Here is a 13473-nt window from a genome sequence, read left to right as displayed (position 1 = left end):
TCCACGGACGAGATGTTTTGTGAACCGATTTTTACAGACATCGCGCAAGATATTTCGTTTATAAATGTAAAAGGGTTTTTTTTTAAAAAAAAAACATAGTGATATTGAAAATTGCAAACGATTCGATAAAAAAAAAAGAACATTGTTCACAATGGGCTTAATATAGCGATTTACAATTTAATCGTAATCTGTAATTTAATGAAAGTGAAAATATTTCCTTTTCTTTTGAAAACGTACGACAATAAATTGCTTATTTTGATTTTTCTGTTAAACGATGCACTCCGTCAATTATAAACAATTTCATTTCTTTATAGTTTAAAAAGGAATACAGGACGAATTATTCTTCTTTCTTTGACTGCCTCTACGTGTTCTCCAATTTGTTTATTAAAATCTGATATATCCTCTACATATAATCCAAATTTTGAGTTGTTTCGAAGCCCTATAGAAATGGTAATCGAATCAAGCTTATGAATGTGCATGAATTTTTACTAGCTGCACACAGGGTTTTATTTGTCGGATAAAATTCGATAACAAAACCAAGTTCCAATTTCGATGTTATCCGTTAGAAAATAATATCGGGGCATGAAATAATTGGTAATTATTAAACACAAATTATTTGATATTGAATTAAATTTCGAATTTCAGAACGTACATATATAACTGAACAGACCAAAGTAGAAATATAAATGTTGCAGCTTTTCGCGTTATTAGGAAATCTCACGAGTTTGCTAAACAGAAGTCGATTAAATCTTGCGGATTCTTCGCTGGATGTCTCTCATTATGTCTGCATAATACTCATGTATTTTAAAACCGAACACTTGTTATTCAACAGCGCCTTAAATTCAAAAGCTTGCAGTTTCGATCTTAATCACGATAATTTGGTTATTAAAGAGTAAATGAAACGAGAGACTTTATTGATTAACCTGAAAAGTAGTGCAACAAGCATCGGATAATTTATGGCCCTTCATCCGTTAAGCATATGATTATCATAAATTAGCAAAGTTGTAAACTAATTTCCTTCGTTAATCAAATATTGTAATCCTTCAGTATTCTTCAGCAATTGCTACGATATTATACCTCCTTCCTTTAATTATCACTTCTGTTTCGAGGTTTCCATTAACAAAGAACATTATCAATTCATTAATTGTCACCTTCGTTTTCTTCAAGTTTTTATACAACTCTACGTACATTTTTATTGCTTTTTACTTGATATAATTAAACTGTGCGAACTCTAAAAGATTAAACTAGATTGTAACCATTACACGTTATACATTACACGTATAGTATGTGTAATGTAAAAAATTTAATATACGTCTGTATTTTATGCCTTTTCCCCCAAAAAGGATAGCAGCAATACGAAAAAATAATATTTGTATTTATTTAAAGAATTATTTTTACATATAACAACGTAGCTACTTTGATATTTACAACCATATAGACTTTTCTGCTCAAATTTACTTTAATCCTCAATTCTCTCAAATTGCAGATATCGTTACTCGTATTATTTTCTTACGAGTTCGCTAATTAGATAAATATCAACGAAACCATAAATGTAGACTTGATCAACGTCTCGAACAGAAATATTTCAAATATTTTTCAGCGGCCTCCGACGTTTCCGCCTTTCTTGTTTCCGGCGTCCTTGATCTCGTTTCCACTCATGAGCAACAAAACAAAATGCCGTTGTTTCAGGCATCGTTGCACAACAAGCATTTCCCATTTTTGGCCTGAAAATAATTCACATTCGTTAGGATTTAACGCAGCTTGGCCAACTTTTATTATGCAGCTTGCTATGCGCAGGACGTTACTAAAACTTGAAAACGAGCTTGCGCATTAAAATAATGAAAACTGGTCTATTTGCGGCAAACGGAAGTCTGCACGAACGCAGAAATGGCAATCTTTAACAACTTCAATTTTTAAACAAATAAATTTAAAAATAAAGATAACGATATAGGCAACAAGTTTCTTTTTTCAAGAGAAGGATTCCTTTTCCTTTTTTCTCTTTTTCGACAGAAAGATCAGCAGCAATTGATATATTGCTTTCATTCGTATATGTGTACGATTTCTTTTTGTCGGATATAGGTCGTGAAATGTCAAAAATTAAGTTTATTAAAAAGTCTCTTTTCGTGGATTTGAAATTTATATCTTCGTTGTTATTTTTGTTCATACGCATTTTGGTGAACGATGTTTATACATTGCTTAGAATTGTTTGGATTTGAATGAAATAATTTTCTATATTCCTGAGAAAATGCAATTTCTTTGAACGAAACAGCACTGGATCGAAATGTTTTGTTCAAAACAAATAACAAATTACGGTCTTCAGAAATGTTTCTACATTATGAAAATCCGTTTGCATTTGTTTAAAATTAATTTGGTAGTTACTTGATAAAGCAGCTAATTAGTATCAATACTTCTTTTAATCGTTTTTTAAATTTTCTTGAATCAGGTACTTATTTTACGTTTGTTCGTTTAATACATTAACTCGATAAAGTTTCAAGCAAAATAATAGCCTAGTAACAATAAATAAATATCGATAATCATACGATGTAACGTATAATACGTATAAGAACGTAACAATTTTATCCATATTTTCAATGCATTTAACTTTACTTCAGCAAAAATGGAACTATGTTCAAAAGAAATAAAAATTGCTACAGCATAAAATCGAGTTCAGTAAAAATGGAGTTGTTGAAATTTTCTTTTTGTAATAATTGCAAACGAAAAGATTTTTCGTTTTTATCCAGAGATACGTCAAATTACACGATATCCGAGCAGTGTCTACAGAAGAATATATTAATTTTATTAATATTATTTATAGATATAATAGACTTCGCAAAACGATGAATATTAAAAAAAAATCTTCAAATATACATACTTATCCTAGATTCGAGCATGGTCGAGGATTTTCAGGATCCGCTTTTGGAGCTTGTGATTGCTTCCGAAAATACGGACGATCCCGAAACTCTGCTGAAAATAGCGGAGCGGGCCGCGGCGAATTTCGAAGTGGAGAGCAGTTCAAAAATAAATCTGCAAATTTTGGAGCAATTCACGATGACTAAGCTACCTATGGAGGAGAAAGTTACGGCTACAAAGAAGCAGTACTTTGTTGAATCGAGCGACAACGATTTTGGTGGTAATGACGAACTACTTTCCGTAAAATATTTCTTTGATATTCTAAGAATTAATCAATGGCTTGGTCGCACACTAATTACTAAACGCCTATTACTAAACGCGCCACCGATTGTGTTAAGCGTAATTGTTACTAGCCGAATTTGAATGAATCATCTCTGTACACTTGCGTCTTACCTAATTTAATCTGCAAGCATCTCATCAAATCGAATTTTATTTTTGCTTTATTCCGAGCAACGAAACGAATAATACCAGAGAATTATTACAAACCATCAAAATTTTAAATTTATGTTTAATATTTCACATGCATTTATACGCGTATAATTAAAGTATTAAAAAGCAAAGCGATCTCTCAACGATAATTTTACAATGAAAATATCAAAGAATAAAACCAGCAATGGCTGTGTAGCCATAAGTTTCGCTGGAGAGCGTTAAGCGTCACGCGTATTTCATGAAAATTGATTGTCTTATCGCAGGCGACAACATACTCGGAACCGAGGCCCGTCTACGTAGAATAAGATCAGCGAACAACAGATTTATCACGACACGGAGACGGTCGCGGCACACGGACGACGACCTGTCATCCACGTCGTCCACATCCGCCGACAGAAATCCTCAATATCAGCCATTGCTCAACGGTCCTGAGAACTTGGTGAGCCGTCAAATCGAAAGTCGAGAGAGCTCTATCGAAGCAATTAAGCCGCAAGTAAAGCAGAACGGGTCATGCGATTCAGTGAAGATCAAGGTTCAGAAGCGTCGGCCGAAAACGGCAAAAAATAGGTAACTAATTCATAATGAAACTATTTTCTTTTCACTTTTGAATTATTGGTAGAATCAAACTTTAATTATGGAATTAAGGATTAACGCACATTATTAGCTATGCAACGTAGAAAGGTGAAAATATTTTTGAATAATTTACATCCCCAAATCGAAGTCTGTATTTCTGTAAAGTATAAAAAAGTTAAACAGATAAGAAGAGGGACGAAAGGGGACGTTTTTCTATGGACGACATATCAGTAAGATTAAAGTACTGTTATTTGGTTTTAATTAGTATTGTTAGGATTATTCGATTATAAGTTTCTCCCTATATTTACCTGTCCTTTCTTCTATTTGTTAGAAAAAGTCTACTTTAGCCTTTAACTATGGATCACTTAACAGAGTTTAGTTTAGAAGAGTCTGTATTTTCGTTTCATTACCACAATCTAGCGAAGAAGCTTGAAAAATTCAACATTTGAGTACTTTTGACCGTAAAAGATCTATATCAATAAATATATATATATATAGAGTTATAAATCAAAATATCGATATTAGAGTAATATTATATTATCATAGCTAAAGGTTGATCTAATTGTTCGACGTAATTGATAACAACCTGAGAGTCGTATCAAAAAACTATTAAGAGCTTCAATTTCGCAGAGCTTGCCCTACTTCCTCAATTAAGGTGGTTCATTACGAAAAATCTATACTTATCAGAAAGCAATATTAACGTTTGATATTTCAACGCCGTCGTCATTTTCCTCGATCGTCAATCCCATTACCCGTATCCAATTTGAATCTCCCGTAACGCGAGCGTCATCGGGCATCTAACAAAGCCATACACACGTAACAAAACAATTATCACTTAAAGAACAGTTAAATGGAAATCCGTGGTACGGCCGAAGTGACTTCTTTGGACTTTAATGAAATTTCATCGAGCCGCCGCGTGAACGCCCGCCAGAGAAACGAAAGTATAGAAAATACACAATTTCCTGTCCCGGCCTCGAAAAGTAATTACAACATAATGGTCGAGTTACAACGTTTCGTGGCATTCGTGTTAAGTCACGGCTCGGATGTATGTACAGCCACGCATACGTATACCGGACAAAGGTATATAGAATCAGGCTGAAAACACTAGAAGCACTGGGCAACACTATCAACAATCGATCGTGTGTCGACATACCGGGACACGAGGAACACGCAATATTGGAACATAGATTTCCTATTTAGATTTGTCGAATGTTTCCTTCCACCATTTTCCGTACAAAGTCGGAAAACAGACAGGTTCGCTTCCGCGTATAAAATACGTACTCGTGGATGAAATTAAGAATGGGTTTTCGATTGTTTTGCATCGGTGAAATTACACATGGTTCGTTGTAATTGCGTAGATCGTAGATGATATAACTGAGAAAGGAATAATACCTTAGTATCGTTCAAAGGTATCTGGATGCTTGCTTACTTTTAACGCAATTTTATAATTTCGTTATAGAATTACACAGAAAAAGATCCAGATTAATTTTATTCTTTGTTATTAGACTGTGGACTTTATGCGCTTTTATACTTTTACGAATAGAACTAAAGAAATTAAATTTAAATAGGAATTTGTTTCATCTCTCGAGTATTATAATAAATACTTTATTTTGTGTATTTTATATATTTTTGCGTGTTATATACACCATAAAATTTCTCATAAATACATAGAAATCCACATTCTAGTGATAAAGAATAGAATCGGTCTGGATCTTTTTCCGCGTAATTTTGTAACGAAATTATTTGATTCTATCAAAAGCAAGCAAGCGTTTACATACTTTTAAGCGGCATTGTGCTATTATTCCTTTTATTTATTATCATAGCTGTATCTCGTAGCATGTTACGACACGATAAAGTTTGTTTCTAAATAATCTGCGAAAGATCGACATCTGTAAGTTTTTCCTTTCCTTTCAAGAAAACATGTATTTCGTTGTTACTCCTCGTCGAAGCACGGAATTATTCTAAAGAATATCATAAAGAATCGGTCTTCTGTCAATTTTATTAAGAGTTTAAACTAACATTCCTTTGAGGTGCACAATTTTTCATTGTTCAATTTCCAAGTAATCGTGTTTCAGAACAAAGAGAGCAAACGAGTCACTCGAAACTATAGCTCAGAGCTCTGATTAATCGTCACAATGAAATCATTGTGTGTTACTCAGATTGCACAGTGCACGTTGTTACCTCGTGAATAGAATAATACAAGACGTTTTGTTCCAACGTTAGAATAAATCTTACGCATCTGCAGCAGAAGTTTGCCACGCGAGGTACCTATTCATCGAAACATTCTTCTTTGCGGATTATCTGCGAGGTAACCGCTGGAATTTTATGGGCGTGGCAGGATAGAAAATAAATTTCAACGATTATTATTTTCAACCTATCGTATTTTTCTTTATGGACTGAATGAATTAGACACGAAAGACAGTAATCATTTTGTTTCTGAAAATTTAAAAGTTAACCATACTAGTGTAAGTTAACCATACTAATACAAATGTGTCGTTGAACTGAAGAAAATTTATAGGAAGAAGAGAATCCATCGATTTAGCTTGTGAGCGCTTTAAATATATCATTGCAGTTTGAATATAATTAAATATAATTGTTGCTATAATTAATCTCAATTTGGAAGAATTTTCTTTATCTTATACGTATTCCTTGGCGAGCGAACATTATTGAGGATAATGAACTCTTGAAATAACAAAATTGTTCTGTAATATTTGTCTCCGAAGATGATTAAATCGTAGTTAATATTTTCCTTTAAAAAAAGATAACGAGTTTAATACTCTAACGTTTTGAAATAATCTATTATTACTAATTATAAATTTATATGAATTTGTTTATAAATTATAGTCCTTTCGTAGAAATAATTCCATGAAACGCGACAGGTACTTTTTTCGCGTTTTACCATATATGTGAAATTATTTTTCTAAACAAAAAGTCGAAAAGAGCGTTGCAGTCCAAAAACTAGACTCCAGAGTTAGAATGTATTAAGTCTATTTTTTTTTAAAAATAACATTTTACATGTTTCCCGTGTCAAATTCTTCGCTCTTTCCAATGGTAAAAATTTTCTCATCCTAAGCTTTTCGTATAATAGCGTAAAAATAACATTCAGTCCATGTCTCGATACAAAGATTTTGCAACTTTGATTTGCTTTGCTTTAAAGTTTGAAAAACGTGACTTAATACACTTGTTCTGGATTCCAGAAATATTAAGTTTATCTAGCACGTTACACGATGCATTTGTCGCTCTCTACGACTACTAATTCTGCCACTGTTTTGTCACGTTATATAGTTTACATATTTCGTTTCTTAGTTGAAAAATTTCTTACAACTTTTCATTCTGACTGACGTTGGTTCGCATGAGTCGCATCACTCGTTCCATCATCGACTTGTCACACGATTTTTATCCGAGATCCTAAAGCAACCAATGGGACGTGGATAACGAAATGATGAATAGCTATCCGAAACAAGTAATGTAAATTACCGTGCGCGAATTTCAAAAATTTCCGCACCGATATGTAATACGGGAGGCGTCTGTTACCGATACAGTTAGTTTCGGTGAAACGTCAACGTCCTCTGTAATTATTCCACGGAACTCGATGCTGCGATAAATTATTAATCACTCGTTAATAATTCTTCTTCAAACGAACGCCACGGGACAACGAAATCGGATCACGACGTATGCAGCCGTTCGATAAACAGTATTGGAAATCACGCGAGCGCGATATTGCTCGTGAAAGAAGGGATTTAAACGCGGAACGATCGGTGATATCGACGATTACCAAAGGCAAATTGAAAGTATAGCTTTATTAGGCGAGATAAACGCGGAGTGCGAGTCGTTCCCAGAGCAAATTGAGATTATGCGATAAAAAGGCGACAACGGAAGCGAATTCGTAAATATTGTCATAATGAATTGCTTATTTATCCGATCGGATTATATTGTTTAATTGATTTCTTCCATATTGGCGTATGCAGGGACGTAGTAATAAAAAGTGGGAGAATATTATTTTCGACAAAAAGTATGAATGCTTAATTCCATTTTATACGACGAGCTTTTATTTCGATCATTTCAAAATCAGAGAAACATCGGAACAAATGCACAAGGGGCGAAGTATTGATCACAGTCAACGTCGTCGTTTCTATTATTTATCGAATCAGCTAAATATGAAATATCGATCTGAAAGTAGGATTGAATAAATTCGAACAAAAGCATTACACGTACATAACGCAATATCCAAAGAATCACTTATTTTTATAACAGCCATTTTTTCACCAGATATGAACGATATTCAGGGCTGTTATGCTATTGGAAAGCGTAGTCATTCTCGAATTTCAATTTTGTCGCGCTTCGATGTAAATTATTTCTCGAGATATTTAAATATACGCGCTTATCCATGTTTCTATCTACGAAGATAAATTTCCAACACCGTTAGCTGCCACGTACTTAACTCCAAATTATTACGCTTCTACCCAGAGCCGCATTTGCCATAAGGCGCATTAGGAGCCTCGCTCTCTACGTGGCCACATCTTAAAACTTAACTCGGCAACCTAATTAGACCTTGTAACGACGTTGTTCCTAGGGACTCCAGAAGTATACATACGGTCTTGCTTCTACTTTCATCATTCAGTTCCAACGTTTTTTATATAAAATTCAACTTCCTAACCCGTAGAAAGAAAACAAGTAAGAAAAGAAGTAAGAGAAAACGGAAAGAAAAAAAAAGACGAAGACGAAAAGAATAAGAAAATCCTATCTTACCAAGACCTTTCGAATCGCAAGTTCGAAAGAACCCATTCCTCCAATCCCGATCGGAAGCAGTGTTCGCGGCGTTAGTGTCCGTGAGCACAGGAAACGATTGACCATTCGTTTAATGGTTTCTGTTTGGCACGATGCATGCACAGGGTATCACCGAAGGAAATAGAGGAGGCTGGTCCGAGGAGAAGAGAATCGATCGAGCGGAATAAGGCGGTTTCACCGGCAACGTCGCCTACTGATCCGCTCGAACCATGGAGCACACGCGGCATTAAAGACATGAACACGATATTGGCTTGGGAGGAGAATACGCCGGACAGTCCTTAACGAAACTTTACGATATTATGCGCCGTGTACCTCCGGCTGACCATTCGATCGACAAAGTGGCATCAATGGTTTTTGCCCTGGCAGCAAGCTGCGACGCGTCAAGTACTTGAAAGCTCGAGATCGTTCGAAAGCCAAACCGAGATTCAACCGATATAGAGAATTCTTGAAGAATTCGATGGTAACGTAGAGGAAGTATCGAGAGAAAAAGGGAAAACACAGTCGCTACAAATGGTATTTGTATGTACATCAAACAAACTCTTATCGCAAGATATAGTTTCTGTTTTTTAAATATCTTCTAACATTTCACTTTCACAGTATCAATGTTATTTGCAGTATTGTGTTGTTTGTAGCTATCGACTATAGGTATTGGAATACTTATTGATATTTGGTGTAGAATGCTATTCACTGCTTCTATCTTTTAACTATTTTATTGTTAATCAGTCATTTCGTCCGCAACGTATATGTATTTTTTGTAATGTAAAATATTAAGTAAGAAATTTGTTAGATTTTTTGAATAAATGTAACCAGTAGGTGTCTCAATATCTATGGCTGGCTATATGAAAGTATTACTAAATCAGACGAAATTTGAAATACTTGGACCCAATTAATAGGTATGTAAATGCCCAAATAAATACAACGATGTGCAAGTGCTTTTTTGCAGCCACGGTATATTGCCAGTTCGAAGTATATATACATATAACGTATATAAATACGTATAAGTTTGTTTTTCGCTCAAACTGTCTGGATACAACGCGAAGTGATGCTATTTCGTGTTATGTCTGTCATTATTAGGCATTTTACATCTTGTTTCAGCGAAACGCAATTTGTCTTACATCGTGTATTGTCTGTAACATATTTCCGTTAAGGAAGACAAAGTGAACGTTGGCAAGAATCTTTTTGTTTTCAATTATTCGAAATGAATTTTATAGAACTTTTGAAAGTTGTTTTAACTTCATATCGCAAAAGTAAATTGTGATTGAGTTTCGTTAGAGATGTTAGAGCGATTCAGGAACAAAATTGCAGTAATTAACGAATCCGAAGAAACTGCAGATTTTTATTCTGCTTTAATTCCAATATTGTTTGAAGTAAACTCCAAGAACTTTTGAAAGTTCCTTTTACTTCATCTCGTACAAGAAAATTGTGACTGAGTTTAGTATGAAATTTTAAAGCGATACCGGAATAAAATTGTGACAATTAATGGGGATGAAAAAGATATAGGTATTTATTCGAAAAAGTGGTTCAAATGTTAAAACTGTAACGTCATCAGATCAAGTTCATTTATGTATTTAAGGAACAATAGGATTAAAAATTTAATAAGATTGTCGTTCTTGTACGTGGATGATACAAATAGCGTTTTTACCATTCATTTAGTTCGTTACTTAAATCTCTATAAATGAATAACAAACGTATCAAATGTTCATCCAAGAACACTTTAATGCGATTACAAGGAGTACGAAAATACGAAGATACTAGACGAAAAGCGTTTATTCCTTTTGTAGCGTACAAACATTGACTAATATCATAAAGGACAATGACGTAATGATAATATAAACAAATAGCAATTTCTTTCTGCAAAAGGATTAATTCTTCGCATTTATGATCGCAGAAAAAGAATCAAAGAAATCAAAGTCTTGCTGACGAACGCCACTCATTTGATCAGATGTTGCTCATTAAACTGTTCTTTGATATGAAAGCATATACATCTCGATAAAGAAACAATAGCAATGAAAAATAAAACTCCAGATATTTTGAAACAAAGTTTTGAAAATTACTTAATTAAAAGCTTTTATAGAAATATTGTATAATAAAATATATATAGTAATTTGAAGCATAGTTTAGGTATCTACGAATAAATGTTCAGTTTTTAATAGATCAACTTAATTAAAGATATTGCTCTAGTATATCGATTATTGAAGTTCAAGAAACAAATGTATCATGATATTAAGTAATTTGGTATTTAAGTAGTAGCCAAGTAATTTTTAAATTAAGTAAAGAATATCAAGGAATTTAACAAAAAATATTGCACGTGCCAAAAAAGAAAAAGGAATATAAATCTTATAACAGTACGCCCTATTTGAAAAATGATCGAAATACTTACTTGATACGAAATACTTACACATTTACATACAATTGTAAATATTTTAGGTCATTTTGTAGAGTAAGATTCAAATAGCGTTATGTAAACGATTTTTGCATTAGATGAATTTTACAGTAGATCAATTTTAAATAAGAAATTATTCTAAGATTACTCGTCTTGCCATTTCCTAGCTTAGGAATAAGGAAGAGAGGATTAAGGTTTATACATACAAATTTTGATCCATTAAGAAATTTCTTTTGTGTTTATTCTTAAGTCAAAATTCGATAGAAATTCTAATTTCACGTTCAAAAATTCTATTTTAATTTATAACTTTCTACTGATATGGATATAGATTATTAATTTTTCTCCCGTTTTCCCACGTTCGATTTTGAAAGTATATCATGTACATAACGCTGCACTCACCACTCTTCTATAACTCATCTTTATATTTATTCCAAGCAGAATGTTATTAAAATATTTAAGAAAAGTTTCCTACCATTTATAGGAATGAAAGATGTATTGTGCAAACTTTTCCTCTTCAGAGTTACGGTCTTCGAAAACCACGTGCAAAGTTGCATCGGCTTCTTCGTTTAACGATCCAAATGTAGTCGAGCCCTTATAACAATGAAAAAAGAAATACGAAACCGTACAATCGCAAATGTTTTTCTTTGGAATTTTGAAGTTGCACACAAAACGGTATATTTGTACGGAAGAAAGAAGCGCAGGAAAGAAAGTTACAATTATCGGGAAATGCAGGAAAGAATTTAAATTATTGTAACAGAAATTATCAAGCTTCCATGACAAAGTTAACAGTGCAAGAGAGTAGAAGTTATACGTATAAGCTAGTATGGTATACAAGATGTACCGCAGATACGTTTGATACGTAAAAATAGGGAAATGGGAACATATTTCTCAGAAAATCAGTCTAGAGATACGGTGGAGGAAAGTGAAATCGAAGCACACGGTTTCCAATATTAACAGCAACAGCAAACTGTTATAAATGTATCTTTAACAATACCAGAACTATTGCTGTAGCAATAACGCGGAGCGTGGAACAATTATCTTTTTTACGTACATATTTAAAATAAAATATTACATTACGTATCCGGTGTATTATTTTTCCTCCATATTTTATTTACTTTTTATAATTGAGTAATATGTAGAATTGGGCAATGTATCGTACTTATATTGTATAAAGCCTTAGTTCGTGGTATATTGAGAAGCTCGTTTAAATATGTTTCGCGTGTGTTTGATAATTTTGGAAATATTTCCAATATTTTTAGGTGACAGGATATACCTCCTTCTACAGTACTCCATTTATCAACATATATTTTAGTTAGCGCCCCAATTAACTGAATTTTCACTGATTGTAGTAGGGAGAATGGGTAAACTCCTATTAAATAAACTACAATCATATATGTCGTATATTGTTAATAGGCAATGCATATTATTATGCGTAAACGCGTTGATGCGTGCAGGATACCGAGCCTGACGTCAAGAGGTTAATTCGGTTTATCATCGACCTCAAGGTGTCCAGTACGCTTTAGTTAAAAATCTGATGCGCACGAGTGACATTCGTAGGATAACTTCGAGGATCAATTTAACCAATTAATGGAAAAAATCGTGCAGTGTATTTTTTCCATTAATCAAAATCAAATCTCTTTCGTTGATCCTGGGTATCACTTACATTCTAAATACGTTTGCACACTTAAATTTTCCATGAATATGCATTAAATAAATGTATCAACTAATCAACTATTTCAACTACAGTGGTAATTTAATCGCTCGTATCTTAGATCCGTAGTTATTCTATCATTTTCTACGATCTCATCCAATGTTATTCCAAAACTATTCTTAAATCTAGAGCTGAAGTTCTTTTCTTATCGAAACAACAATCGTTTTATTTTTGAAGTCGTTCAAATAATTATATACGTGTTAGCGTATACGAAGAAGTTCACACGTCATTTCTGACGGAAAGTAATCTTGTTTGGATTTGAAAGTGTGCATACGGATGTTATTAGAACACAAATGTAGCCGCGTGCGCTGGGCTTAATGCAGCTGCGTACACACGCGATCGATATTTCAAGTTGATTCAACACTTTAAAGAAAGTCCACGAATTAAAAGCTCAGAAGGCTTAGGTAAGAGAAATGGAGGCCTATTAAATGCCTGATCGCAATAGCATGCAAGAGCAATTAGTCCTCTTATCGGTGCAATTTTATTAATAAACCACGTCACTGCCCTATTTTTAACGTGTCTAGAGACCAACGCAGTTGTGTATCCCGAAGCGACGCGTGGAATTATCATCGGTTTAATACATATGTAAAAAGAAAAGAGAGGACAGAATCTCGAGGATCTTATACATATTTCTCATGTGAAAACGATATATACGCGAGAAATGTACTAGTAGACGTGA

At 33.6% G+C, this 13473-nt stretch overlaps 1 protein-coding gene across 2 annotated transcripts in view; it reads left to right on the top strand.

Annotated features, from left to right (window-relative positions):
- LOC132907310 (uncharacterized) overlaps window positions 1-10180 on the top strand; it is a 55561-nt gene extending 45381 nt beyond the window's left edge. For both annotated transcript variants that reach the window (XM_060960275.1, XM_060960265.1), the window contains 3 exons: window positions 2882-3130; window positions 3603-3906; window positions 8805-10180. In XM_060960275.1, coding sequence (XP_060816258.1) covers window positions 2882-3130; window positions 3603-3906; window positions 8805-8982 — 731 coding nt within the window. In that variant the 3' untranslated portion in view covers window positions 8983-10180. The remainder of the gene's footprint in view (window positions 1-2881; window positions 3131-3602; window positions 3907-8804) is intronic.
- The last annotated feature ends 3293 nt before the right edge of the window (window positions 10181-13473 follow it).

Source organism: Bombus pascuorum, chromosome 1, assembly GCF_905332965.1.
Source record: "Bombus pascuorum chromosome 1, iyBomPasc1.1, whole genome shotgun sequence".
In the NCBI taxonomy this organism is placed as follows: Eukaryota; Metazoa; Arthropoda; class Insecta; order Hymenoptera; family Apidae; genus Bombus; species Bombus pascuorum.
Note: the sequence above shows the minus strand (reverse complement) of the source record. Positions and strands in the feature narration are given on the sequence as shown.